At 42.3% G+C, this 27753-nt stretch overlaps 1 protein-coding gene across 1 annotated transcript; it reads left to right on the top strand.

Annotated features, from left to right (window-relative positions):
• The first annotated feature begins 1 nt into the window (after position 1).
• On the top strand, positions 2 to 27675 carry Slc5a8 (solute carrier family 5 member 8). The gene is made up of 15 exons (XM_057758062.1): positions 2 to 352; positions 5201 to 5266; positions 7776 to 7827; positions 9636 to 9703; positions 10645 to 10799; positions 14099 to 14239; positions 15377 to 15506; positions 17029 to 17117; positions 18442 to 18554; positions 20373 to 20440; positions 20947 to 21033; positions 21969 to 22174; positions 23393 to 23496; positions 27120 to 27199; positions 27547 to 27675. The coding sequence occupies exons 1-15, from the start codon at positions 2 to 4 to the stop codon at positions 27673 to 27675; spliced, it is 1839 nt and encodes a 612-aa protein (XP_057614045.1).
• Positions 27676 to 27753: the final 78 nt, after the last annotated feature.

The following is a 27753-nucleotide window of genomic DNA, read 5'->3' on the forward strand; positions in this document are numbered from 1 at the left end:
CATGGTCGTGCCACGGGACATCGGTAGCTTTGTGGTGTGGGACTACGTGGTGTTCGCAGGCATGCTGCTTATCTCGGCTGCCATCGGCATCTATTATGCCTTCGCGGGGGGCGGCCAGCAGACCTCCAAGGACTTTCTGATGGGTGGCCGCAGTATGACCGCAGTGCCGGTGGCTCTGTCCCTCACTGCCAGCTTCATGTCCGCTGTCACTGTCCTGGGCACTCCCGCCGAGGTCTATCGTTTTGGGGCAATTTTCAGCATCTTTGCCATCACCTACTTTTTTGTGGTGCTCATCAGCGCGGAGGTCTTCCTTCCGGTGTTCTATAGGCTGGGGATCACGAGCACCTACGAGGTAAGAGGTGGTGGTGGGAAGGCCTGCTTGCATTTTCAGGCTCCAGAAGGAATTTTCTGGGAGCAAACAGTTTCTGCCATATGGGAATCTTTCCTTGTGGGTGCATCTCTGACCTAGACATCCCCTTCCACCCCCTCACCCCTCCATTGAGACGTGTCTTCTAAGGGGGATAAATAAATCCTTGGGACTGGATTTCCTGATCTCAGTTCCAAAGCACACTGAGTGGAACAGACAAGTACTTGCTAAAGTCTTTCCTAAAACGGTGTGTGTGTCTGTGTGTCTGTGTGTCTGTGTGTCTGTGTGTCTGTGTTGGAAAGGCTAGTTCTCTGAAAGATGGAGAAAGAAGTTCTCCACCCAAGTGTTGAAGATGTAGGTCTTGCTCCAGAGTTTGCCCCGAGACCAAATTCCACCACTTACTTGCGAATGACCTTGGGCCAGTTACTTAGTTAACCTTTTGTACTGACATCTTCATCTCAAGAAGAAAATGGTACCACCAGCCTCATCCGGTCATGGAGAGAACTAAGTGAGCTGCTGTAAGGTGTTCCATTTAGAACAGAGCCTAGCACAGTGCACAGAGTGGATGCTGGACCAGGACCGAATGTAATCACTGCGACGGAGGTTATCCTGAGATGATTAGAAAAAACGTGGCATCAAAGTTCTTAACAGCGCGGCTGCCTTTTAATGTAACGGTTGAGAAGGAGACCCACACTTCATCTGTGGCGGCATTCCTCTGCTTGTCTGTCTTTTTCAAGTTGCTCTCAGGAAAAGGTTTTTCAAAGATGAAGAGCTTTTGGCTTGGTTTTACTTAAAGAGATGTCAAAGGTGTGTGTGCTTGTGCCCTAAAGAGCCCAGCCACCTTAGGGGCTGTCCTCCACCCAGGCCCCGACTGGAACTTCACAGACACGTTCCTAAGACTCTAGACCATCAGCCAGAGAACTAGGTGTCTCAGCTCAGTGGTCCCTCGGGCCTGGAGTTTGTGGCCTGTTGTTTCCCTGAAGCGCAGGGTCATCGGAAGGTGGTTTCATAGTGAGGCTGGTTCATCTAGTGCTGGGCCCCTGCCTCCATGGCCTGGGTTCTAGTGATGTCATCCAGGTCTTGGCATGGGCATGCCCCAGGCTGCCTTGTCTTAACTGTGGCCACCATGTTTATGGAAACCTAGTCTTCGCCCGAGGTGGGAGAGAAGGGAGTTTCTTTGTGAGGGGCAGTGACAAACCGGCAGTCCCAGGCCAAGCTCAGACTTGGTTTTTCAAAACATTTATGGCTACTGGGCTTCCAGCAATAGTCACTGCTCTTGCTCTGTTAATGCCTACACCGAGGTTTTTCATGCCTGCACCCCACTTTCTCGTGGCAGAGAAGTCCTTACCTACATCCATGCCTTTAGAAAGTGCACGTGGAAAATGACCAGTGATGAGTTATATGACAACGTATTTCTTAGTGGCTGTGAGTAGTCCAGCATCTTCACAAGTGTTACCACCTGGCTTCTGTCACTCAGGGGCGCTTCCAGGTGTGCTATGCTGTGTGTGAACGCCTGGCTTCTGTCACTCACATGCCTTACTAGGCAGCCTCTGCCAACACTGACGTCTGTGAGCTCTGACCTGTAGCTAACCAACTCCAAAACCTAGAAAAGGGCTTGAATAACCCGACAAGAGGACTCCAGCCCTGCTACAAGAACGCTGCTCTCAGAAAACTCATGACCCATGCCTCCTTAGAGCAGTGACATTAACTCAACCAGAAAGGGATGTCTCCTTTGTTTCAAGTGGTGGAAACTTAGTTAGCAAGGATTCTAGCTACACGTGGCAAAAAGCCAACATTTGCTGAATGTTTAATTCATGCCAGGCACCAGGCTGCATGTTTAACACATATTATCTGACTCAATGCTCAACCAAATTCTTGCAAGGGTATGCTCAGAGCCATGGTTTTCAGATGGAAAGCCTCAGAGCAAGTTAAGCCAGGAGGGAGGGGGAGGAATGAGGATCCATGCCAAGCCACTTACCGGCTGCCTCTGGAGGCTCCGATGAGTTGGTTATAACCCTGAGCAGGGTTTATGCCAGCTCAGGGAGAACCAAGGAAGAGTCATAAAGGACTTTTGAACTTCACAGCACGCTGCTGTCCAGCTAGGGTGTCAGGTGTCAGAGAGAAGGTCGAGCAGCTTGCTGGACCATTAATTCAACTAGTCATGGCAGAGGATTTCTTGGGGGGAATGCTTTGGGGTTCTCTTGAGGACATCTATGTAGATACATTCTCCAACATATGAATAATGGCCCCCTTCATACTCTTGCTCAAATATGAACTGTCTCTAGGCTTCCATTTTTATAGCCCAACTTGGTGGGTCACAAGCATTTTTACTCCATTGCTGCTGTTAAAATATAGGTCGGTAGGTGTGTGACAATGTCCAGACACACAGACTGACAGCAGGCCAATTGCAGGGATCCAGTGCAATTAATTAATAGCGTCTTCGGGATCGCCCAGGCTCTACTTTTATTTATTTATGTGCATCAAGTGAAGCCTTCACATCTCTAAGTTGTTCCGAGTTCCAAGGATGAGGGAAGACCTCTGTCCACTGTAGGTATCTATTATTCTGTAGTTTGCTTGTGAACTCTGTCCTCTAAGCCTACTGCAATGGGACCAGGGTTTCTTTTCAGGTTCCTATCTATTTCCTCTGTAATCTAGTAAAGAACCATGGCTTCTTGGTTCTCTCTTCAGTTGGTTTTGTGTGAGCATAAACATATTGGTCAGTTGATTTTGGGGACAATTTTAAGTGTAAAAACTTCCAAGTTTTTTTGGTTCAGCTTGCTCCATTTTTCTCTGACACAGTCTCTTAAGCTTTGTGTGGCCCCCAGCCATTGCACAATGGACCTAGAAAAGGCAAAAGGTTTCTCTATCTATTCATCCTCACTCACACGTACTACAGATTTACTAAAAAATATTCTTCACAAATAACACCAGTCTGTTTCTAGTTTCCAGAAACTTCACTCCCCAAAATGTCTTCCAAAATACCCTACCATGATTTTCATATAATTCGTAAGGTTCATGGCTCTTTGATCCCACTAATCTTCGCATCTTTCTCTTTAACAGTTTACATCTCCTTATCCGTTTCTATTACTGGATACATTCCCTTGAGAAACAAAAGAGAGAAATAATTTCGTGTATGGCCCTCCTTTTAAACACAAGGAACCTGAGCTTGAGAGCGTGATGGCCTCAATCTCCTGAGTCAGGCATGGGACTGGTCTGGAGCTGAAACTCTGCTGCAGATGCCTTGCCCTGTATTGGACGTTTGTCACCCGTCAGTTGTCTTCAAAGGTCTGATTGTCCATGCACCACATACTGACTGCATTTTAAACTCGTGGTCAGATTATTAATTTATCATTGTGGTTACATCCACAGATTCTGTGGATCAAAGTTTCCGAGCTTCTGTGTCCCATTCCTGACAGCGATTAGGTTACAAGCTTGGTCCTCATCTCTAACCTGGTTCCTGCTTCCCAATGTACACAGGAAGCACGTCAGACGTGCCAGTTGTGACTATGGAGCAAAACTACCTATAGGTCTTTTCATTTGCTGATTAGCTAATACCAATTTCTCCTCCTCCGCGTGCTTCTCTGTCTTCCTCCCTTTTATACAGCAAGGCTGGTAGACTTGATTTCTATTTGTGCTAATAAGACTCAAGTTAAATAGTACCTTGGCCTTCAGCTCCAAAATTTTGATTCTAACTCTATAATTATTATTCTATTTATAATAAACAGACCACATTATAAACTATAGCAGATATCAAGGAAAATTGGAAAAAGTGGCAGGGTCTTGACTAAGTCAGCAGAAGATGACTTAACACTCAAGAGACTGAGACAGAAGAGTGGGAAACTTGAGGTCACTCTGAGCAGCATAGTAAAACTGAATTGCAAAAGCCAAAAGCAAAACCCAAGCCAACAAACTGACCTGGGTAGCCAGAGATGGTGGCCCCGGAGATGGTAGCGTATACATGTAAATCACGTGCAAAGGGCAGGAGATCAAAAGAACAAGACCAGCCTGGTCTGTACAGTAAGACCTTGTCTCAGAAACAGAGCAAAACAAGACAAAGCAACAACAAAAACCTTGACCTAGGCGATTTAAGTTCGTACGCTTGCACGCGCGCGCACACGCGCGCCCACGATGGCAGAGGAAAGAGTTTGAAGGTAGCTCACAGAACAACATGAGAGGCCGAATAAACAGTTCCTGGAAATGGCAGAGCCTCAACAGCTTTTTCAGTCCTTAAGGTCAGGGCCAGTCTGCGCCAACCCAATCCTTTCGCAGTTTAGCAGCGTCCATGGGAAGGAGAAGGTGATTGGCTGTACTGGAGTCATGTGACTTTCTCTTGCCCGGGAAAAGGCAGGGCAGCTGGTGTAGATTTCCACCCTGAGATAGAAAGAGGTTTGATTTCTCCATCCAATCAAAGGAAATGCTAAGAGGTTGCTAAGAGGAAGGAAGAGACAATAGATTGCATGTTCTTTAAAGAAAAAAAAAACAAACCAGGTTAGACTATAATTCCATTTCTGTGCTACATTTTCCGACTTTTCCAGGCCAAACTGGGGGTGAAGAACAGACTGATGATGACTGATGGGGGCGTCACGAGGGAGTCTTCGTGCACTGAGTGTGTGAGAGGATTGTGTAACTAACTCTTTATGTCTATCAAAAGTCACTGACTTCTATTCTAAAGCAGCAGTTTTGCCATATGCAAGTAAAAGTCATTTAAGTAAAACAAAAACAGAGAATGCAAATAAGTGCGAAGTTCCTTTAAATATCTCACCCTTTATTTCCTGGGCCAATATAAAATGTGATTAGAAGAGTCACACCCTGTTTTTCGATTTTTGGCAACAGTATTTGGAACTCCGATTTAATCGGTTCATCCGTCTCTGCGGGACAGTCCTCTTCATCGTCCAGACGGTGAGTACCTCTTCTGTCGTCTAGAATATTTTTGTCCTTGGCACTCACTGGGTGAGCTTTGCTTGAGAAATGCATGGAAGATAAAATGGGGATGATTACAATAGGAGGGAATGAAAAAGAAAAAAAAAAACAAACCCAAAACACACTTGGCATCCCAAAGAACGGAACCTGGAGATCCCTAAGCCGTGTTTCAGCAAAGACATTACTTCCTGGAAAAACAAATACTGTCTTGGTCAAGGAATGGATATAGAGTTTTAGGAAAATATCTTCCTCTCCCTCCCCACCTGGCCCAGACTGACAGTGAGCATCTTATTTAAGGGACAGAAAGATTTGAAGGAGCTACATTGCCTGACAGGAGTGAGTCTTATATCAGGAAAACAAGGTATAGATTTCTCGGTCCTTTTGCAGCTGATTGAATCACACACACACACACACACACACACACACACACACACTGACAGGAACACTTTAGGGAACAATTTTTGTAAAAATATACTTTATAAATAAATCAGCATTCTTGAGCTTGCCTGGCGGTGGTGGCGCATGCCCTTAATCCCAGCACTCAAAGAGGCAGAGGAGGCAGGCGGATCTCTGTAAATTCGAGACCAGTCTGGTCTACAAGAGCTAGTTCCAGGATAGGCTCCAAAGCTACAGAGAAACCCTGTCTCGAAAAAACAAACAAAACCAAACCAAAACAACAACAACAACAAAAAACCAAAAAAAACAAACAAACAAAAAAAAAAACTTGAGCTCTTAGACCCAATTGGAGCGGTCCAGTGAGTCTAAAGGAGAATCCTGAGCTCTAGAAGAGAGTTTAAGAGGCACGCACAGTCTAGTCATTCATGAATGTGCAAATGTAGACAAGCTGATGAGCAGGAACGGGAAGCCACAGCTTGCCAAATAGTACGGATATGCGTCACCGCGCTGATGCTTCCAGTAGGAAGCCCTGGAGGGTGTTCACGGTCACTACCGCGGTTGTCTCCATCCGTCTCCTTCCGCATCCGAGCATTTAGGTTTGGATTTGGTGACGGTGGTCAACGATGTGCGTTTCTTGGGTCAAAAGCTGCTTAAGCATTTGCTCCAGAGAGCTGTGAGACAGAGTGCCCTTTCCCGTTTTATAACTTGGTTTTGTTTTCTATCTTCGTACATTTCATGAGGACTTAGCTCTCGCAGTGTGGAAGGCAGGTAGCTATGGGATTTGGTGGGGAGTCTGGTACTCTAAGGCAACTTGCTTGTATATATTAACTGTCTAGAGCAGTGTCGCATGCCAGATAGCCTGCATATCAGATATGTACATTAGGATTCATAACTAGGAAAACTACAGTTATGAAGTAAAAGCATTTTATGATTGGGGTCACCACAACACGAGGAGATAGATTAAAGGGTCAAAGCATTAGAAAAGTTGAGAACCACTGTTCTAGACCCTCTCTATGTTCATGTTAAAAATTCCTACATGAACAAGAAGGGACAGTTGTTAGGAAAACATCCTGTCACATTTCAGATCTTCAACATGGATGGACTAATGACTGTTGAAGTTAACTCACTTCTTTTCCAAACAAGGGGGGGCGGCTTTAGCACATCCTTTTTGAAGGAGAGGTTCCATGTAGGCTAATTAAGCATTCAATCAGCATATGCTATGGTTTTTTTTTTGTTGTTGTTGTTTTTTTTTTTATTTTCGAGACAGGATTTCTCCGTAGCTTTTGGTTCCTGTCCTGGAACTAGCTCTTGTAGACCAGGCTGGCCTCGAACTCACAGAGATCCGCCTGCCTCTGCCTCCCGAGTGCTGGGATTAAAGGCGTGCGCCACCACTGCCCGGCCCATATGCTATGTTTTTATAAGGTTACTTGGAGTTAGCTGCTGTAGAAGAATGCAATGCAGTGATATTTGGAGAAACAGATAATTTTTCATAACTATTGCACTCAAGAACAATACATATTTATTTAATATATAAGTGGAATGTGATTCTATAAAATGATGGATTATAATGTTTGAAAGGTTTCATAAATTTTAGTGCAAATTTACTTTTGTCTTAATTTGTTTAAAAACTGCAGTTTTCAAAAATTTTACTTTGACAGAAAGCATTTAAATGGTTGGTTTGTAGCTCCTCAGTAGATGGCTTATTGCATTTGCAGAAGGCTCTGGATTCCATCCCCACCATTGAAAAAGAAAATGGTGATTAGCAGCAATATTTGAAGGCCTATAATTAAGAGACCAGCCTATTATTCTTTCTTTGTAGTTAAGTATTTTAAACCTATGAAAACTGAGTTTAAGCTTAAGGTGGTGGATCAATAAATGTATCTATTTTACTAATTACCACACTTTAACAAAAGGTCTTCAGAAAAAATTTTTGTGATATCTAGCCACACTGTAGACAGAAAAGAAAAAAATCAATTTTATGTCCATGTTATAAAAACACATTAAATATATTGAAAAGGATCAATTCATAATCGATTTTATAATTCTCATATGTACTTCATATTACTCATTGTTTCCCTTCTCTCTCCACTAGATTCTGTATACTGGAATTGTTATTTATGCCCCTGCCCTGGCTTTGAATCAAGGTACATTTATTTATTTAGTTAGTTATAAACCGATTGGCCCACTAGCTCAGGCTTTTCTTATTAACTCTTATAACTTATTATTCTTGTCTATATTAGCCACGTGATTTGGTACCTTATTTGGCAGTCACATCTTGTTTCCTCTGTGTCTGGATCACTACTGCAGACTGTGCTTCCCTCTCCAAGAATTCTCCTTGCCCTGCCTCTACTTCCTGTCTGGCTACTGACCAATCAGCATTTATTAACCAAGTACAAGAAACAAATCTTTACAGGGTAAAGCCATTGTCCCACAGAACTCTGAATCTAATATCCTTTGTTTAGCTTTTTGTTCAGACCATTATCCATAACATGTTGTAATCAACACTCTAAACAAAGATAAATATCCATAATCCATTTTTCTGCTAGTATCATGTTGCTTTAGTTCCTATGACAAGCATAAGATAAATCCAATGAAAGGTAATACCAAGTAAACTCTTAAGTTTAGAAAGTACAATAAAAGTAAAAATATTCGTAAAAGTAAAGCATAAAGAAAAAAGGGTGGAGCACAAGGAGCCAAAACTTAGAAAACAAATACTACAATGACTTTATTTTTGGATCTCAGAGGCTGCCAGACGTGCGGGTACTCAATTTCTGGACTTCTGTATCCTGCGATTTATGCTGCGGTTGCATCTGTAACCAAGCATCCAATGTCTGCCCAAGCTATCCTCATTTTAGGAGCTCCTCCCCACTTTTTTTTTCATGCCAGGGACCTCTGCAGACCACACTTAGCTTTTTTAGTCTGTAGGCCAAGCAGCTTCTCCGCAATTCTGGGGACTCCTCAGTTTGAATCCCCTTCCAATGTTTCCTAAGTCCTTAATGTTTCTTATCAATAGCACGTGGAGAGTTTGTAATTTCCCAGATGCAGGTCAAATTTTGGAACTATCTTCTAGGTAATAGTGAACATTTGCAGCTTCTTGGCTGTTAGCCCTCATTGCACATTCCATACTAACTTTGTAATTCTCTCTTCATTGATTAGGTAGGCCGCAGCTAAGGAGGAAGTTCCTTTGCTTGACTATTACTCTGAAATGTCATTTGTATAGGAATGGCAGGACAGTTGGATGGTTTCCCCCCTTGTTAGTTTTGAAAGTAAAACTTGCATGTCTGAGGGTATTGTTCAGTTCTTAATTTTTAAGTTCAGGAGGTCCTTAACTTTACCCTTTCCAATTGTGTAGACTCTATAATGGTTCTAAAGTCAAATCTATAAATAGGAATATATTTGAAGAAGTCTGACATAGCTTTATCCCTTCTGTCCTGTTTATCCTTTATATATTATACGTAACTTTTTTCTGTTGGCTTTCATTTATCCTTCCATTAAAAATATGTCCCTCCACTTCTTAGAAAACTGGTAGCAAATAATAGACTTTTCTACCTCGACTCTTATCTTAAAAGCACACATTTCAAGGTCTGATGAAGTAGCATATTTATGTGAGCCAATAGGAAGGTATGGGCGCTCCCCTTTGAGCCTATTCCGTTTGATGAACTACTTCCCAGAATCAAGCTGTTTCTTAGCTTAATTACAATATAAATCCTTTTCTGTGAGTTTCATTTAGCCGGCATTGGATCTATGTATGGTGCCCATGACTATAAACAAGCAGGATGTCTGTTGAACTTCACAAATACAATTTTCTACTCCATTTATCTTGGGGGCATTGAGACATGAGTCTAGTTTTAAGTACACGAGTATGGAGCTAGGCACCTCCCAGGTCGTTCTTGAGATGCGCTTTCGTTCTGCACACTCCACAGCTGAACATGTGTTCTCTTTTCTTCTGCAGTTACAGGATTTGATCTGTGGGGCGCAGTGGTGGCGACTGGGGTGGTCTGCACGTTCTACTGCACACTGGTATGTGAAGGGTGTCCCCCCCCCCTCCTCGCATTGCAGAACCGGAAGTTCAAGGAGTCCTGTGCTGCTAGCTGACTGCTCAGACTTACCCTTTTTCTCTGGGCTTCTCATAGTCCAACATTTTTGTGAGGAACATTTGGTCCTCAGATATGGATTACAAACGAAATTTTCCTTTCATCTGAGCCATGGCGCAGGTCCCTGTTTTTATCTCTTGATTCCTGATTACAGTTTCCAAAATATTATAGACGTGTTCATATCATACCTCAGCATAGAGACTTGAGATAATGGTCTATTAACTATAGACACAGGTGACAAAATATATGTGACAGCCGTCAAGACGCGATGCTGCTTTATTGTGGAGCAGGTGCTTTGCAGAAATGCAAATTTATGTGATCTTTGATAGTTTCTTTATTAACCTTTTATTTTGCTTGATCATCTAGGAATTAAGAGCCTTGCATAGAGCCTGTTTAAACCTAGGCCATAGAGGCTGAAGAGAAACATTGGTGGCAGTGGCTAGCATGCAACAATTTTAGTGTCTTGACAGACAATATGGGTATCTGGTACAAACACAATGACTTTTATAATTTAACTCTGAATTATTCCTCCAACACCCTCCTTACCCCACATCTCTTCTGTCCAGAGTATCTATCTGGCCACATTCAATAGACCATGTATAGTTTTCTCCTCTCCTGCTTTTCCCCAGGCCATTTTCTGGCCTGGGAGGACCTTCCATCTATGCCTCTGCCTGTGTTTAAGGGATAGGTTAAATATTTTCTTCTCTATAAATGTTCTTTTAGCATGACCGTCTCATTTGAATGAGTTACCTTCTTGACCAAGTTCCATGTTTCACCATTTTTGTCTAGTGTTGTATGTTCATATTTAGACAGATATCCAATCATATCTCATAGAAGTATTAATCCTAACACATTGTCTTCTCAAAGGGTGGTCTTAAAGCAGTTGTCTGGACAGATGTTTTTCAAGTTGGGATCATGGTGGCTGGATTTGCATCCGTGATCATACAGGCTACAATAACTCAAGGTGGAATCAATACAATTTTGAGTGACGCCTCCAACGGTGGCAGATTAAACTTCTGGAAGTAAGTTGCTATTTACCTTCTGGTTAATAGAATGCATCTTTTGTTTTCTCTGTAACACATAATTTTATTGGACTAGAAAGTTTTCATTGGAAAATAAATAAATCACTAAGGGTGTGTCCTGTAAAATTAAAGTTGGCCAGTAAGTGTTTGGGGATTTTTTTGCCAGTTTTTTGAGGGGTTAAAGCCAAAGCCAACTGATGCCACTGGGTCATATGGTATTGTGATGTTTCTTTCTTCAGAGAAGGACATTAGAGCAAAATAGAGTCTGGAACAGACTGAAGGAATGGTAGGAAAAATGGCAAAAGGTGAGCCAAGGAGCCCTTATGAGCCAAATGCTGAAGCACAGTAATTTCATTTGAATAATGCTTAATTTTAAAAAACACGGAGAAATTGTTTTGATGTCACTCTGGAAATATGTAGCATATTAAAATAACACATTGTTGAATAGGATTTCATGTATGAATCTCTATATATTATTTCTTAAACACTGACCAGATTCAGGTGGTGTACGCCTTTAATCCTAGCACTTGGGAGGCAGAGACAGGTGAATCTCTCTGAGTTGTGAGGCAGCTTGGTCTACAGAGTGAGTTCTAGGACAGCCAGGACTACACAGAAAAACCCTGTCTTGAAAAACCAAAATAAATAATTTTTTAAATTAAAAAATAAATAAAACTGACCTGAAAAGCTATGGCTGACATTTCAAGTGACAGACAGGCACAGACTAAACATACATGTCTAAACAATGGAAAGCCTGGCTAGTCCATGCAGAGCATATCAGACAATTGAAGAGAATTAGGAAAACACCTTCCCCTTGGTTTAACATAGTCACCTTGATACATCATGTTCAGTGTGGAAAGAGGCTCATTTTGACCTGAACCTTATTCTCTTCTCTTTAAATAGTCCCAAGTTGAGGTTGGAAATCTTCAGTCACTAGTGGAATGAAAGAAAAAAAAAAACACCACTTAGATGATATTTAAAAGGTGGCTCTTTGTGTCTTTTAAATATAGTCCTCTTCTTTTGAGAAAGACCTTTGCAGAAACCAAATAGCACCGCCCCATCCTCTTGGATGAATGCATGTCAGGGAACCACCTTCAACTGTTTTCAATACTTGTTTCTCCTTTTACTTCAAGGTTCAGATCTAAACCTTGAGCGCTTCTTCCAGTTGAACTACCTTGAGCTATGGTCCCTTCCATAGCTTGGGCAGAGCAAGAAGATACTTTTAATTGATATTTACGCAGACTATTTAATGAATAAAGCATAGTTTCCCAAAAATAAAGTCACATTGATTTTACCAGGAGAGGGGAAATGGATCAGAGGAATTGGAAATGATCAATTTTTATTTTAGAAAACAGAAGAATGGATAAAGAAAATGTGGTACATTTACACCATGAAGTATTACACAATTGTAAAAGATAATGACATCTTGAAATTTGTATGCAAATGGATGGATCTAGAAAAGGCCATATTAGTGAGGTAACCCAGACCCAGAAAGACAAATATAGTATGAACTCACTCATAAGTGACTTCTAGATATAAAGCAAAGGAAAACCAACCTACAGTCCACAACCCAGACAACCTAGACAACAAAGAGGACCCTAAGAGAGACATACATGGATCTACAAAGGAAGGAGACAAAAAGACAAGATCTCCTGAGTAAATTGGGAGCGTGGGGGTCATGGGAGAGGATTGAAGGGGAGGGGGAGGAAAGGAGGGGAGCAGAGAAGAATCTATAGCTCAATAAAAACAATTTAAAAAGACATATGCCACAACCCCCAGCTGTTTAAAGCATTTTCTCAGATAGTGATCAATGCAGGAGAGCCTAGCTCATTGTGGGTAGTGCCATCCGTGGGCTAGTGGTTCTGAAAAAAAGAAAGATAATATTGATTATCCTCAGTCTCTTCGGATATGCCCAGGCTGAGGGAGTAGAGTCCAAAACAAGTCATTTCTCTGCAGGATAACTGTCACTGTATGTTGAGGATATATATATATATATATAATATTGATATATGGATATATTTATGTATATATATCCATACATCAATAAGAGATCCTTTCAAATAAAAATTAGGTACTTTAATAATCATATCTTTGAAGACAGCTGACCACCGAATGATAATGAAAGACCCATTGTGTTTTAGACTTTTCCAGAATGTTCCCTATTATCCTGAAATGTGCTAAGAGGATAAATGGAAAAATGTCTTTTCTGATTGAGGAAAATGAAGAAAAGAACTAGAATCTCCGAATTGTGTTTTTCTCTCCCTCCTTAGTTCCTTCAAAGAGCTCACTGAATCTTTGTGGCTCTTCTTTTGGTTAACGTGGTAGATAACTTGACAGGAGAAAGAGTCAGAATGCCCAAAACTCTTGGAATTAGACACAAGATGTCATGCCATGGGAAAAAGCAGTGGTTCTCCACCTTCCTAATGCTGTGACCCATTAGTACCGTTTCTCAAGTTCTGTTGATCCCCAACCATAAAATTATTTTGTTGCCACTTCATAACTGTAACTTTGCTACTGCTGTGAATTGTAAGTATCTGATATGAGGGATCTCTGATATGTGATCCACAGGTTGAGAACCACTGGGAGAGAGGATCTCAATTTCATACTTTCTGCAAAGGGTTAAGTAAAGCTTACTTTGTGGGAAGTTCTCAAGTTCATATTTATGGGGAGATGAGTAGACTCCTTCCTTCCAAGGTGACATAGTGGAAAGAGTTAAGAGGTGCTTCAGATGGAAGTGGCATTTTCTGATATTGGCTTGTGTGCCTGCCACGAAGTGGGTTGAAACTGTTAGCATTTGCACGCAGAATTGTAAGAAAGCGCGGTCATAATGACGTAATCGTTTTACAAAGTATGTACCATGAGAGTGCACTGACTTCTTAAGCTTAACTGTGGCTAGACACATGCTAGGGGAGGAATTATGTCCGCACAGTGTGCTAAATTGTATTTACTTTGGTATGATATCTATTTCCGTGGTACACTTTGATCCCCTCTCCCTGGTATAGCGTGGCCAATTCGTTTTACAGTAGTCACCTAACACTATGGGAGAGCAATTTATCTAAATTCTCGACGTGATAAGAACATGTATTTTATCCTAATTCCATCTAAAATCCCCTGATATCTGGAAACATCATTGTCTACTCAATTGCATTTAAATGAGAACATTTGTATTTTGACATTATAAATTCGGACATCTTTATGTAAACCTGTGAGTGTACCTGCTTGCATCTAAAGGTTTTCTAGGAGCATTTTCTTTTGTCCCTTGCAAACAATTTATATCTGCTTTCCTTTTCTTATTCATGCAGTTTTAATCCTAACCCGTTGCAAAGACACACGTTCTGGACCATTATCATCGGGGGGACTTTCACCTGGACCACCATCTATGGGGTCAACCAGTCCCAAGTGCAGAGATACATCTCCTGTAAAAACAGATTCCATGCAAAACTGTAAGCCCAACTACGGTGTAGGCATCATTGATAACTACCATTGCTCTTATGGGAATGCTTCCATAGTCAACTTTAGTTCAATTTTGAGTCTTTTGTATCATGAAACACCAAAAAATAAACGAAGAACCAAAGGACCAGGTTTGGCTGGCATGTGGTTCTATAGTTGTGCACAAAGTGGTACTAGATCTTTTCAATCAAGCATTTGAAAATATTTCTATGACTTATTAAATAATAAGATACTCTCATCAAGTCAATGTCTCAAGAACTTATGGGAGTTAAAAAATATAAAGGAGATCTAAAGAGAAGAATTTAGTGAGGCTTACTAGAGTCCCACTAAACAACTTTATATATGGCTTTTATCATGAGGAAGTTTAGCATCCACTTAGAAAAGCATATGTAATCTGGAAACAGTGAGATGACACTGGACAGAAATGTAAGTTCCTCCAAACAATAGAAAAGTAATTATTTGAGAGTGGATGTAGTAGCATGTGTTGTATTATCAGCCTCCATCATGGGTTATGATGCCACCGTACAAATTACATAATTTCACTGAGCTTTAGTGAGTACACGAAATGCTATGACCACGTGGGAAGTTGGGGAGAACTCTGTGTAAATGCCCATGTAAATGTCCATTTCTGCTCTAGCTGAAGAGAGAGCTAGTGGGTGAGAGAGGGAATGCAAGGTGTGTGTCTTGCCCTTCATGGGCAGTCTTAGACACTGCATTGGAAGGACTTTCGTGGGTTGATATAAAGATGCTGACCATCTTTAGCAGTTTATCATTCAACTACTTTTTAAAAGAGAATGAGCCAGTAACTGCTCTAGTGCCTATTAAAATCCTTATTTTATAGTAAGAGGCTCAGGGTATTATAATCAGATACTACTATAAAGTCATGGATGCCTGTGGATTTCAAGTAGGCGGACACATTCACTGAGGAACAGCATCCACCCAAAGGGTTTCTAGATACACGGTTGGTTGACATCAAAGAAGACAATTCGACTAGAAATCATTTCTGAGAGTCAAAATGTTATGTGCGCATATTAAGACTAGTCTCGACATTGTCTCTTGTTCTTGGATAAGTTTTCTTAGCCTTTGGGATAGGAAGTACAACTGTTTTTTGCTGGCCCCCTCTCCTTTAGGTCTCTCTACATCAACCTTGTGGGTCTCTGGGTGATTCTCACCTGCTCCGTGTTCTGTGGACTCGCCCTGTACTCCAGATACCGTGACTGTGACCCCTGGACATCTAAGAAAGTGTCGGAAGTTGACCAGGTTTGGAACCACATCTTTCTCGCACGGGCGCTGGGGACATGGCCAAGCATGCATGGTGTCAGGAAGTTCCGGTCCCTGTAGAGACCCAGCAAGTGGGCACAACACAACTACACCTTTCACTGCTCTCAAGCGTTTGGCAAAACGTGTAGTGATTTCTGGATCTAAGACTAAACTGTTCAGATACCAGGAGAAAGGTCAAGCCAGAGACAAACTCAGGGTTGGAAGTAAAAAAAAGTAAACTCAGCTAACAGAAACGAGACACAAAACACCGTACCATAGAAGCTTGTGGATATTGTGAGAGCACTCTCGTATAAACAGTCTTGTAGTTTTAACTTACTTTGAAATTTTGCATTTGCCTGATTTATTTTATGTGAGTATTTTGTCTATATGTATATGTCCGTGTACCACGTGCTTGCCCAGTACCCACAGGGGACAGAAGAGGAAGAGAGAGTCCCTGGAACTGGAGCTGCCAGTGGTTGTGAGCTGCCGTGTGGATGCTAGGAATAGAACCTGGGTCCTCTGGCAGAACAGCCAGCGTTCTTAACCACTGAGCCATCTCTTCAGCCCCATCTGCCAGTTTTAAATGTAGAGACCGACTAAGAAGGAAACAGTGTTTGCATCCTACACATGAAGATCCTCGCCATGCTGAACTTCAGTTCCACAGACCCGTGACCCCAGTTTTATAGATAACATAGTGAATCTCAGTGAGCTATTGGTTGTTTCTGTTTTGTTTTCGAGACAGGGTCTCCCTATGTAGCTCTTGCTGTCCTGAAACTTACTCTGTAGACCAGGTTGGCCTCAAAATTACAGAGATCCACCTGCCTCCACCCTGAAAGTCCTGGGATTAAAGCAGTATGCCACTAGGCCAGGTTCAGTGAGGGTTTTGATTGGCACAGGGTCACATTGCTAATAAGCAGAATTATAGTGACAATTCACTGGGACCTTAAATCGGCCAGACACTCTGGTATAGGCTTTATTAACACTCTAGTTTTTCCTTTCCACCATTAGACTCTGAAGCAAAGTATATTATTGCTTTGCTTTAAGAACAAGGTGCAGGGAGGACATGGGTAAGCAGCTGGCCAGCTGAGACCGTACTTCAGACCCAGGCTCTGCCCTTGGAGCTCCTGGAGACTTCATAATGTGATGTGCACTTTCTTGTAAACTTGCTGCACAACTCAAACTTAGCATCTCCTGACTTCAGGAGCCTGAGCTCCTCCAAAACCTACTTCCTAAAACCTGCTTGATGACCAAGTACCTGGGGCCTCAGAATGACGATGGACAAAATTCACATCGCTGTCCATGTAACTCCCCCACCCCCATATAGCTGCAGGATTAGAAAATGAGGATTATTTTAAATTAGTTTTTTAAATTTATTCTTTGAGAATTCAAGCAATGTATTTTAATTTCATTTCTTACATCTCTGGAATATCTCTCATTCTTTTTGGAAGAATTTGAAATTGGCTAGGTATTAATTTTGTTTAGTAGCAACTAATACTTGGGTGTAAATTTTGGAATTTTTCAGCTTATGCCTTACTTGGTGCTGGACATTTTGCGAAATTACCCTGGAGTTCCCGGACTTTTTGTGGCCTGTGCCTACAGTGGGACCTTGAGGTAACTGTGATTCTATGAAGGCGTCATTCCTGTAAGGATGTAGGTTTAACCGTCATTGTGACTGATGCATGAGAAAGCAACCTGCAGGAAGCAATTACTTATTTTAGACCATGGCTTCAGGGGTTCAACCCATACTCGCCTGGCTCTAGGCACTTTGACAAAGGTGGTGGGAGCATGTGCTGGAAGACCTTTTCCACCAAAGGGGCCAGCGCAAGGTAGAGTCTTCAGTGGTATACTGACTGTGACCTGTTTCATCAAGCAGGCTCTATGCCCTACCTACCTACCCTCCCCAATAATGCCATCATGGCGTACCCCATCAAGGCGTTAATCCATTCGTTTTGACCTGAAAATGTCATCAAGATTAATCTCCCAGGCATTTCCCTATCTAATCAAGTTGACAATTAAGATTAACCTCAGAGTATCTTTCCTTTCTCATTGGTTACGTCGAGAGGTAAAGATGAACTCTGGGCATGGTCACAAATAGCCTGAAAGCAGCAAACCACTCCATGCGCCCCTCTGTGGGTTGGCTACCTGCAGGGCTGTTCTCCTGGCATCAGGCTCCACGCTTTCTAATGCGGCATCGCACACCTAGTACGGTCACAGTGATGATGATCACCTGTTGGGGGCTTTCCTATTTGCTGAATATTAAACATGAGTGGCGTCTGTCTTGGCTGAAATATGTGTGAGGCTAAACCATGGTAACCTGCAAAACCAGACTCAGAGCTCCTAATTACAGGGTGAAAACCGTACATCTTCTAAACGTTTTTATGCACAAAGAAAGCCTATCTTAAAGTCGTTGTGTGATAATGTGAGTGACCGGTGCAAATTCATTTTCTAGATACAGAAGACTGACTGGGAATTAGAAACATTCCTGCCTCATCCTTTTCTTCTTGCTGTCAAATCTCTCTGTGTGGCCTGACCCATTCATGAAAGATAGTAGCTTCCAGAAAGAGGGTACTATGGTCAGTAAAAATAAAGGAACGTGGTTCTATTTCAATTGTTTTGTTATTTGGTGTGCATGGGTATTTTGCCTGCATGCAGGTTGGTCTGTGCACTACATGCATACAGTGCCCTCAGAGTCCAGAAGAGAGCATCAGGTCCCCTGAGACTTGAGTTCAAGTGGCTGTGACTCCGCTACTGCAGGTACTGGGAGTCGAACCCAGGTCCTCTCCAAGAGCAGTTAGCATGCTCCAACCCCGAGCCAACGCTCTAGCCTCATCTGCTTCTACTTTAGAAGTGTTGGTTTGCTTTCTTTTTCCTCATTCCCACTAAAAGTATCATAAAATTAATATATTATAAACCAAAGCCTTTTCCTCTCTTGTAGCACAGTGTCCTCCAGCATTAACGCCTTAGCTGCCGTGACCGTGGAAGATCTTGTTAGACCTCATTTCAAGTCACTCTCAGAGAAGTCTCTGTCTTGGATTTCCCAAGGAATGAGTACGTGCTCACGTTTCCTTTCCCATGATTCCATTTGGGGGTGGCTTGGCTTTGTTTTGGAGACACCAGAAATAGTCCCCTGAAGACGTCTAAGTACTTCCTAGTATGAATACATATCCAGGAACAGGCCCTTACGATGCTAAGGGGTGATCGTATCTACCATGAAGATTTGGGCACTAATTCCAACATTTAAGATGGCAGTGGTGGGTGCACATTTGTAACCCTGGCTCTCAGGAGGCTGAGGCAGAAAAACCATGAGTTCATGGGTAGCTGAGGTTAGTCTCAAAAAGAAAAAGACTATCTAATCGTCTGGCATCACTGAACCACAGAGGACAAAGCCTCGGGATTCTCTCTGGTTGTCTCCGACAATAATTACTCATAGTGATGAGAGATTTTCCTTCTCCCTCTTGCTCAAGCTTGAAGCAGGGTTTTTTTCTATGCAGCTCGGCCTGACTTTGAACTCATGATCCTCCTGCCTCATTCCCCTGAGTTCTGAGGTCACATGTGTGTGACACCACACCCTGACTTTCATTCCTTTTGAAGGGTTCTATGCTGCCATTACACTGAGGCATATGTAGTCGAGGGCATCACAGACGGCATGGCAGTCTGCTTGACTTTGCATGAATTATGGGCACCAAAACTCATAATGGTGACCATTCATGGCTTACTAGATTGAGAAGAACTAAGTTAAAACACTGGCAATGCTATTTATATTTAGATTAAGCCCTAACTACATTATTACAAGAGTCCTTTGAAGAAAACAGATGTTTTCTTTCAGCTGGGATTGGATAATTTACATAATATTCTTCAGAAAAGTATGAGTTCTGGGACGAAGAAGGCGGCGGTACCCACAGCAGAAGGAATGCACTAATTTTATGATAAGAAATAGCCCATCTGTCATTTTTTTTGTTTTTTTTTTTTAATTTTGAGCATGGGAAATTATATTGGTAGATTGCTTTCAATTTTTTTTCCAAATGGATTTAAAAAAAAAAACAAACAAACAAGCAAAAAAAAACCAAAATGCTTTAAAGGATAGTATTTCTTAATTTTAAAAGCAACATTTTCTGAAGGGAAAGGAGGAGGGCAGATCTGGGGGAGAGGGGAGGTGGGGGAGGGAAACTGCAGTTGGGATGTGATGAGTGAGAGGAGGATGATGATGGCAACAAGGAAATTTTCAAAGAATATGAAGGTGAAGAGAAAATCCCTAGCAGTTACCAGCCGGTGGTGTGTTGAGAACTTCCGTAAAGCAGTTTGGGGGAAGGAGCATGGCATATGATATGGATTAACGTGACCTTTCTTTGCTAGTTTACCTGGGAAGGCGTGGGTGTTGCTGGTGGAGATTAGGAGAGGTCTAAAGAACCCAGACCACGGTCGGTGTGGATTGCCACTTCCCAGAACAAAGGAGCTCTGAGAGTCAGAGGCTCCCATTCAGGAGTTTGCTCCCCTCTTCCTCCTCCACATTGTCCTGAGCGAGTCCTGCACCTCCTTTTATAGACAAATGTTTGTGGGGGATTAAATGAATGACACAATGGTGCTAAGTTTTAAACCCCCTGTAGTTAATTCCAGGGATTCCTTTCTTACATAACCCCCTGTTGTGACTAATCCCGGACACAGTGTAAGGGCTTTGTTTGTCTTCTTTGCGCACTGTTGGTCTGATAGGAAAATGCCTCATTGCCTTGTCTTGCTGGCTTTAATGTGTGTGCTGTTCTCACCTCAATGGCATTATCCACTTTGACTCAAAGGTGTGGTGCTTATTTTATTGCAGACAGTCATCGTCTGGGTTGACACGCGTGCACTGTCTTTTGTGTTGTTCTGTAGGTGTGCTGTATGGAGCACTGTGTATTGGGATGGCTGCCGTGGCATCGCTGATGGGAGCCTTGTTACAGGTAAGAGCTGAGTCCAAAGCCTGGAGTTAGAGGCCATCGTGAGCTACCTGCTGCAGGTGCTAGGAAGTAAATTCAGGTCTTCTGCGCTCTTAACCACGGAACCATCTCTCCAGCCCTTTGTTGCCTAGTTGAGAGTACCTGAAGGGATGGACGAGCCAGTTGTGGTGGTACACACCTTTAATCTCAGCCCTTGGGAGGTGGAGGCAGGAGAATCCCTGTGAGTTCAAGGCCAGCCTGGTCTATATAGTGAGCTCAACAGCCAGGGCTAGAGATGACCGTGTTTCAGAACAAACAAACACCCAAAGGAACAGGAGACACTTAAGATAGAGAAACAGAACTTCCCAGGTGTCAGTGACCTTCATCAATGACAAGATTGCCATGAATAAAATTATGATTTATTTTTCTCGAGGAGGCTGAGTGGTTTAATGCCTTCCCTGATGAAATTGCTTGAAACCTTGTGCTCGGGTTTGAGATTTCTAACTGTGGATTTTGTGTTCGTTTTGCAGGCAGCACTCAGCATATTTGGTATGGTTGGTGGGCCGCTCCTGGGCTTGTTTTCTTTGGGCATCTTAGTCCCCTTTGCCAATTCAATTGTAAGTATAGACAATGGACACAGCAAAAGGTTACTTTTCCAGCTGCTTTTTTCCCCTTCGCTGTAAAGACACGCTGTAAAGATCGCTTTGAGGTCTGCCATTAGTTACTCGTTTTGGGGACTGAACTGACGCATTTTGACTTTGACCAAGTGGACCGCGAGGAGCTGTGCACTGAAGACCCTAAACAGGTCTTGCATGTAGGAAGAGGAATGGAAACTGTCAGAACCACGCAGTGCGATTTAAATGCTCACAATGTAAATAGACCAACATCTCTTGCACATTTTACATTATTGCCCTTCTTAGAATTGAGTATCTAGGCTTTAAGGGAGGAGAGCAACAGGCCTAGATTTAAAGAATGCTTTCCGTCAGAGCACAGCACAAAAGAGGCAATCAGATCTTTACCGTCATGACCACACAGTTTGTTCTTCTGGCACTTCAAGCCATAACTTCCCTGTGTCATTCTAGTCCTGAGGAAGTGAATATAATTGGGAATATATTTTGGAAAGAGGTAATATCACTGCTATTTTCTTTAAACATGTCTGCGTCTGAAAATACGAAATTGTGTTTAGAATAAATAAAATCCAAATGACTTCTCTGAAAACCAACAGGAAGTCCATTTCCCCCATAGGAGGAAGTTCTGAAAAGACCTAGAAAGTTTGTAAGTAATGTCAGACATTTATAACACAGTCATTGGTTAGATAAAGAGGGAATGAGGTTAGCGAGTCTCTAAGACTCTGGGCAGAGAGACCAGGGATCTGGGGTGACCTTGACAAGAGGCAGAGACACTGTAAGGGAGGGGAGTCAGATAGGGGACTGGCCAGTTTGGCTTTGACCATTTTTTTTTTTTTTTTTGTCTTTGACCATTTTGAAACCGACTGTAACTCATGCTAAATCTACCCCAAAGAGAATGACGTTATCTTTCTCTTGTTTCCCAGGGAGCGTTCACAGGTCTGTTGGCTGGATTCGCCGTTTCTTTATGGGTAGGAATTGGAGCTCAGCTTTACCCTCCACTTCCTGAGAGAACCTTACCGTTGTCCCTGGAAGTCCATGGCTGTAACATCACACACAATGGGTCAGACTGGATACCGACCACAGAAATGCCTTTTTCCACAAGTGCTTTCCAAATACACAACGTGGAAAGGTATGAGCTTCACGTTCTGTCTTCCTGTTACCTGTGCCAAACAGGGCACTCCAGGTGTTCTGCTCTTGTTTGTTTTTTGTCTTATGTATAACACTGCTTTTTTCCCTAACCCTGAAATGGGTAGACCCCTGCGGCTTGCTTACTACCTACAATAGAAGGACAGCGAGTGGCTCAGCTGAAGACTCAGGGAACCATCTTGTGGCTGCCTAGGCAGGGTTTCAAGCTTTCCGGATTGAGTTGCATTCTTTTAACTTCCTAACAGTTGATGAGCATATCTCCATGATTTCAATTTTAATTCTCTTATGGTTAATGAAATTGACCACCCTTTAATACAGTTATCGGGCATCCAGATATCTATTTTTGTCACTTGCCTTTTGAGAACTGTTTCAATGTTCAAAATATTTTGTCTTTTATTCCTTTTTACTTAGAAGTTGGTGATATATTCTTTATTCAAAATATATTTTGAAAATATTTTTTTTCTCAATCAATAGGTTTTATTTTTACTTTTTGCCAAGCTTTTTTTTTTTTTTTTTTTTTGTAAGAAATCATGGCTTATTTTTGTCTATATCGTTAGATCTTTGTGGTCTTGTTGAAGAAATCATTGCCTACTTTGAGGTCATAAAAGTGTTCTTCTAATTTTTTTTTAAAGATGGTTTCTTTGTGTAGCCCTGGCTGTCCTGGAACTCACAGCCTTGAACTCAGAGATCCACCTGATTCCAGAGTGCTGAAATTAAAGATATACGTCATCATGTCTGGCTATTTCCCTAATTTTTAAATTAAAAGTTGCTTTAATTACCTGTGAGGAATAGTATAGGATGTTGATTTGATTAATCATCGGTTATTTATACATTTCAGGTAAGAATTACAAGAAAACTATTTTGATGGGGCTATGTGCTATCTTTGTGTGTCAGGGATCCCACAGAAACCCGCCTATGCCAGGCTGTAGTGACTTAGGTGACTGTGACCTCACGCTTTAGGATTGTCCTGAACCAAAGAATGATGGTACCTTATTCTTGCAATAATTAAGGTCCTTTTTCATGCGTGTGGTCAAAGTGAAGCCATATTTTAAATTCCTAATTTAATAGAGATCAGACCAGTTAATTAGGGCATTAAAAGTGGCTAAAAATTTCGTCCTTACTTTCAGGATAACTGATACACACACTCGTTGCTGTTAGGAACGTGGTGAACTATTCTAGTTACACTTTTGGTATCTTTCAGGACTCCGCTGATGGACAACTGGTATTCGCTATCATATCTGTACTTCAGCACTACTGGAACGCTGGTAACATTGTTGGTGGGGATGCTCGTCAGTTTACCAACAGGTAATTATCTTCATTCTTTTTCTGTTCACTTTTAGAAATAAAAGTTTCCCGTGTTTGATTTGTAGCTCTTTACAGCACTTTACTGTGATTCTATTAATGCTTTAAATTAACTTTTAAAATTTCACTCATGGAGTATTTGAGAGCCTAAACTTAAGGCAGAAGAACTTAACCCATCGCTATTATAATATTGGTTCTGCATTTAATAGCTACTGGATTCAGGCAGGGTACACTAAGCACTCTACTCTGAGCCTTAGCCTTGTTATGCGGAAAATGAGGAGGATGAGGACAGGTCGCTGTAAGGTCACACTAATGTGCACGAGAACACTGAACCGCATAGCTGCTCGTTACATAGGGAGAGCCGTGTGCTCATCTTGACGACATCTTTATACCAGGATGTCCCCATTGTCTATTACAGATTCATTCATTGTAAATGCCAAAGATGTGCACACACGTAAGGAGTAATAACTATAATGTTCATGTTTGAACATCGTAGAAAGCCTTTGAAAATGTTCGTGAAGAGTCAAGTTCTAATAATCAGTTGCTAATGCACAGAGTGTAAGCTTGTTACCTGGAATGGAGGTTTTATCCTGAGATTTTATTTTGTTCTCATTCCAGGCGTGTCCCTGGCCCCCTTCCTGTGTTGTCCTGTCCCACAACTTCTCACTTATGTTTGTGCCTCTAGTTGATTTTTACCTTTCTAATTTTTTTTATTTTTTTAAGTTTCATTTTACATTCCAACCACAGCTCTCCCCCTCTCCCCTCCAGCCCCCCTCATCTCCCCCTCACCCCTCCAAACCCCATCTACTCCTCCCAAAGGGTAAGTGCTCCCAAGGGGAGTCTATTTAATAAAGTCTGACCCATTAGGTTGAGGCAGGACCAAACCTCTTCTGCCTGTATCAAGGCTGAGCATGGCGTCCCACCACAGGGAATGGGTTAGTTTGTTGTTAAATCAGTTAATATTTTTATTTGTATGAGTGTTTTACCTGAGTATGTGTAATTGCACGGCATGTTTGCTTGTTGCCCACAGGGGCTAGACAAAGGTGTCTTATCTTTCTTTACTTGTGATTCTGAGCCACCATGTGGGTGCCGGACACCAAATCTGGGTCCTCTGCAATAGCAGTTAGTGCTCCTAACTGCCAAATCATCTCTCCCACCCCCGTGTTTATTCTTTTAGCCGAGTGGATCCATCTTATACAGCACATTCTTGGGTAGGACAGAGAGGAAACCAGGTTTTGAAAAATTCACATGTCTTAGAAATGACTGTGCTTGGCTGCTAATTTGAATATAAGTCCTATTCTCAAACATCTTAATCTCTCCTCTCTTGTGAGTGCCAATGCCAGGTGACCTGCTAACCTTTCCAGTGGCAGCACGTTTTTCAATGGCCTCTTGTCCTATGACCCTTTAACTCTGAAGTCTCATATCTACCCATCCTGGGCATTTCCTTAGGCTATCCTTTTGCAATTTCTTGCTATTTTCTGTTTTATCCTTCTGGAAACTCCTGTCCGTCAAATGTTTGCATCTAAGGAAGTTTTTTTCTCCCCATTTTCTTGTCCTGTCTCTCCTACTTCCCTTCTCTTTTAGGTCTAATCTATGAATATCTTTTTCCCGATTACTTTCCCAACAATTCCCAAAGAAGCGTTTGGTGCGGTTTGAGAATGGACTGTAGAGCAGGAGGGCGGGTAGATGTCCATGTGAGAGATGCATATAGACACAGACTACCGTGAGCGGGACTGGGGGTTGGTGGAAGTGCTGGCTCCAAACCCCTCCCCGCTCCCAGTCTATCCACAGCAGCCAGAACAGGGGAAGGCAACACTGCCCACCTTACCGTTACTCAGCTATGGCACAGGTTGTCCAAACACGTGGTGTTGCCGCTTGGTTTGCACTACCCAAAGCTGGCAGCCTCTGTTGTATCCGAATGGCATTGTTGAATTTTGGCGTCCAGGTAGCCCTGCTGTCCATCTTACCGCCTCTGGGTTGGCAATGATAATGTCTGCCTTCACTTTCCAGAAGGATTGTGTTCTTCTTTTAGAAAATCCTAACTTAGTAGCACCTTATTACTTAATCTGTTTGGAAAGGTTTGATTAATTCTCACAAATTAGCCAGTTGTTCACATCCAAACTACATCTGTACTGTTTCCTTGTGTTTTTATCCTTAGCTTCTACTACCCCTTCCTGCTTTCTCTCCCTTTAAAAGAAACTGGGCATAAGAGTGCTCCTGCTAACATTTCCTTTTCTTTTTCTTAGCTGCTTTAATTTCGTTAACTGCATGCAGCGGTGTTCAGGAGGGCGGGCATCTAGTTAAAAAACAAGCAAAATCACATTCACTTCATTGATTTCACCAGTGAGCCATTCCTTCCCTGCAGCAACGGTGTGAACCTTGAAAAAGATTTTGAAACATACACTTCTGATGGTCTTTAAAACAAACTGTAGAGTACTAGAGATCTGTAAGAATCCAGACAAATACCCTTCACTGGCAGTCAGCTCCATTTGACTCTGCACTGAGTTTGTTTGTTTTGGTCAATAAAACAGGGGTGGGTACTATGGTAATCCTCAAACTTTAGCAGATTTAAAAATCACCTTGAAGAGAGGCATACATGGATCTACACAAGAAGATGAAAAAGATAATATCTTCTGAATAAATTGGAAGCATGGGGGTGATGGAAGAGGGTTAAAGGGTAGAGGGGAGGAAGGGGGAGTGGAGAAAAATGTATAGCTCAATAAAAACAATAAAAAAAATCACCTTAGAAATCGGGAAAAATCAAGAGTTCAGTGGTCCTGCCGTTCCAGTTCGATCGTCCAAGCTGAAGGGCAGGGGTCTCAATTTTAAGCACATCCTCAAAGATGTGTTAGATAGCGGTGGTTTGAGGACCACATTTATGATTCGCAAGTGTATCTTAGTTGGTTCATCAAGACAAGAAAAAAAAAAGAAAGTCAGACAGACAGAAAATAAGCAAGGCCAAATCAAAGGATTAGTTTCTAAAACAAAACCTTAGAGAAGACGATTTGTACAAAACACCAGTGAGCATGCGGTGTTTGCTTAACTCGGTCAGCAGTTCACAGTTTCTCCACTCACATAGCTGTTCACAGTTACAAAAGTCAGGAAAAGTAGGTGCACTGGCAGAGGTGGAGGGGCAAAGGGGCAGAGGAGCAGGGGGACAGAGTTGGAGGGGGAGAGGGGCAGGGGGCAGGAGGGAGGGGGCGGGGAGAAGGAGCAGGGGTGCAAAGACTGGCAAAGGGGTAGAGGGGCAGATACAGAGGCAAAGGGGCAGGGGGCAGAGGTGGAGGCAGTTTACCACTTTATGGGCAGGTCGTGTGGGTAGCTTCCCTACTGTTATCAGGACAGTCAGCTCTTCATCCAGGTGGCACCAGATGAAGCAGGTGGCTTTGGATTGGGAGCCTTCATCTCTCTGCATCTGTTTATCTATGTGGATATAAGATTCACATTCATCAGCTAGATGCTTGTAGGAGCTGAGAGCTAGGGACAGGAAATGGTGGCTGAACCTTCAGGACCACTTTCAAGGTCTTTGCATTTGATGTGTGTATGAAGCCGAGTGTTCATAAGCCAAAAGCCTGCATTGCCATATATGTCTGTGTAACAGTGTAAATAATGTGCTTGTTTTTCAGGAGGAAGAAGACAGAATTTGGACCCCCGATTCTTACTAACCAAACAGGACTTTTTATCCAATTTTGATGTTTTTAAGAAAGTAAGTTAGGTTTTGTTTATCTTCAATTAGGGAAGTGGGGTTTTAATCACAGGAATAGAACACCAGTTAGTCCCCAGCCTCTTTCCTGAACAGGCACACAGTGGGGATATGTCTATTCCTCTATCTACAGGTGTACAGTTAATAGATAGGAACTATTGAGAGAATGCATTGGTACCCATAGCCAAGGTGTCTAATATACGCTATCCAGCTTCTCTGCTGGTTTATGTTGGTTGGCTATCACTCTCTATCAGGAGATAGAAGAAATGAAAACCCTAGTAACAATTATCTGTCATTGAACAAATTGAAGTTTCCTCCTGAAGAACTTTTCCATGTAACTTTCTTTTCAGAAGAATCATGTTTTGAGCTATAAGTCGCATCCGTATATGGAAGATGGTGGAATTGATAACCCTGCCTTCAACCACATTGAACTGAACTCCACGGACCACAGTGGCAAGATCAATGGGACTCGCTTGTGAAGCATTTCAAGGCTAGAGGCTACGTTATCATGTCTGTCTGGTTTTTTTTTTTTTTTAAACGTGTTTTAGGATAATTGG

Source organism: Chionomys nivalis, chromosome 25 (assembly GCF_950005125.1).
Source record: "Chionomys nivalis chromosome 25, mChiNiv1.1, whole genome shotgun sequence".
NCBI classification, from domain to species: domain Eukaryota; kingdom Metazoa; phylum Chordata; class Mammalia; order Rodentia; family Cricetidae; genus Chionomys; species Chionomys nivalis.

Coding starts and splice junctions, on each gene's coding strand:
- Slc5a8 (XM_057758062.1), top strand. CDS start 2: ATGGTCGTGCCACGGGACATCGGTAGCTTTGTGGTGTGGGACTACGTG. Junction 20,441..20,946: donor TGATGGGAGCCTTGTTACAG/GTAAGAGCTGAG, acceptor TTCGTTTTGCAG/GCAGCACTCAGCATATTTGG. Junction 21,034..21,968: donor TCCCCTTTGCCAATTCAATT/GTAAGTATAGAC, acceptor CTTGTTTCCCAG/GGAGCGTTCACAGGTCTGTT.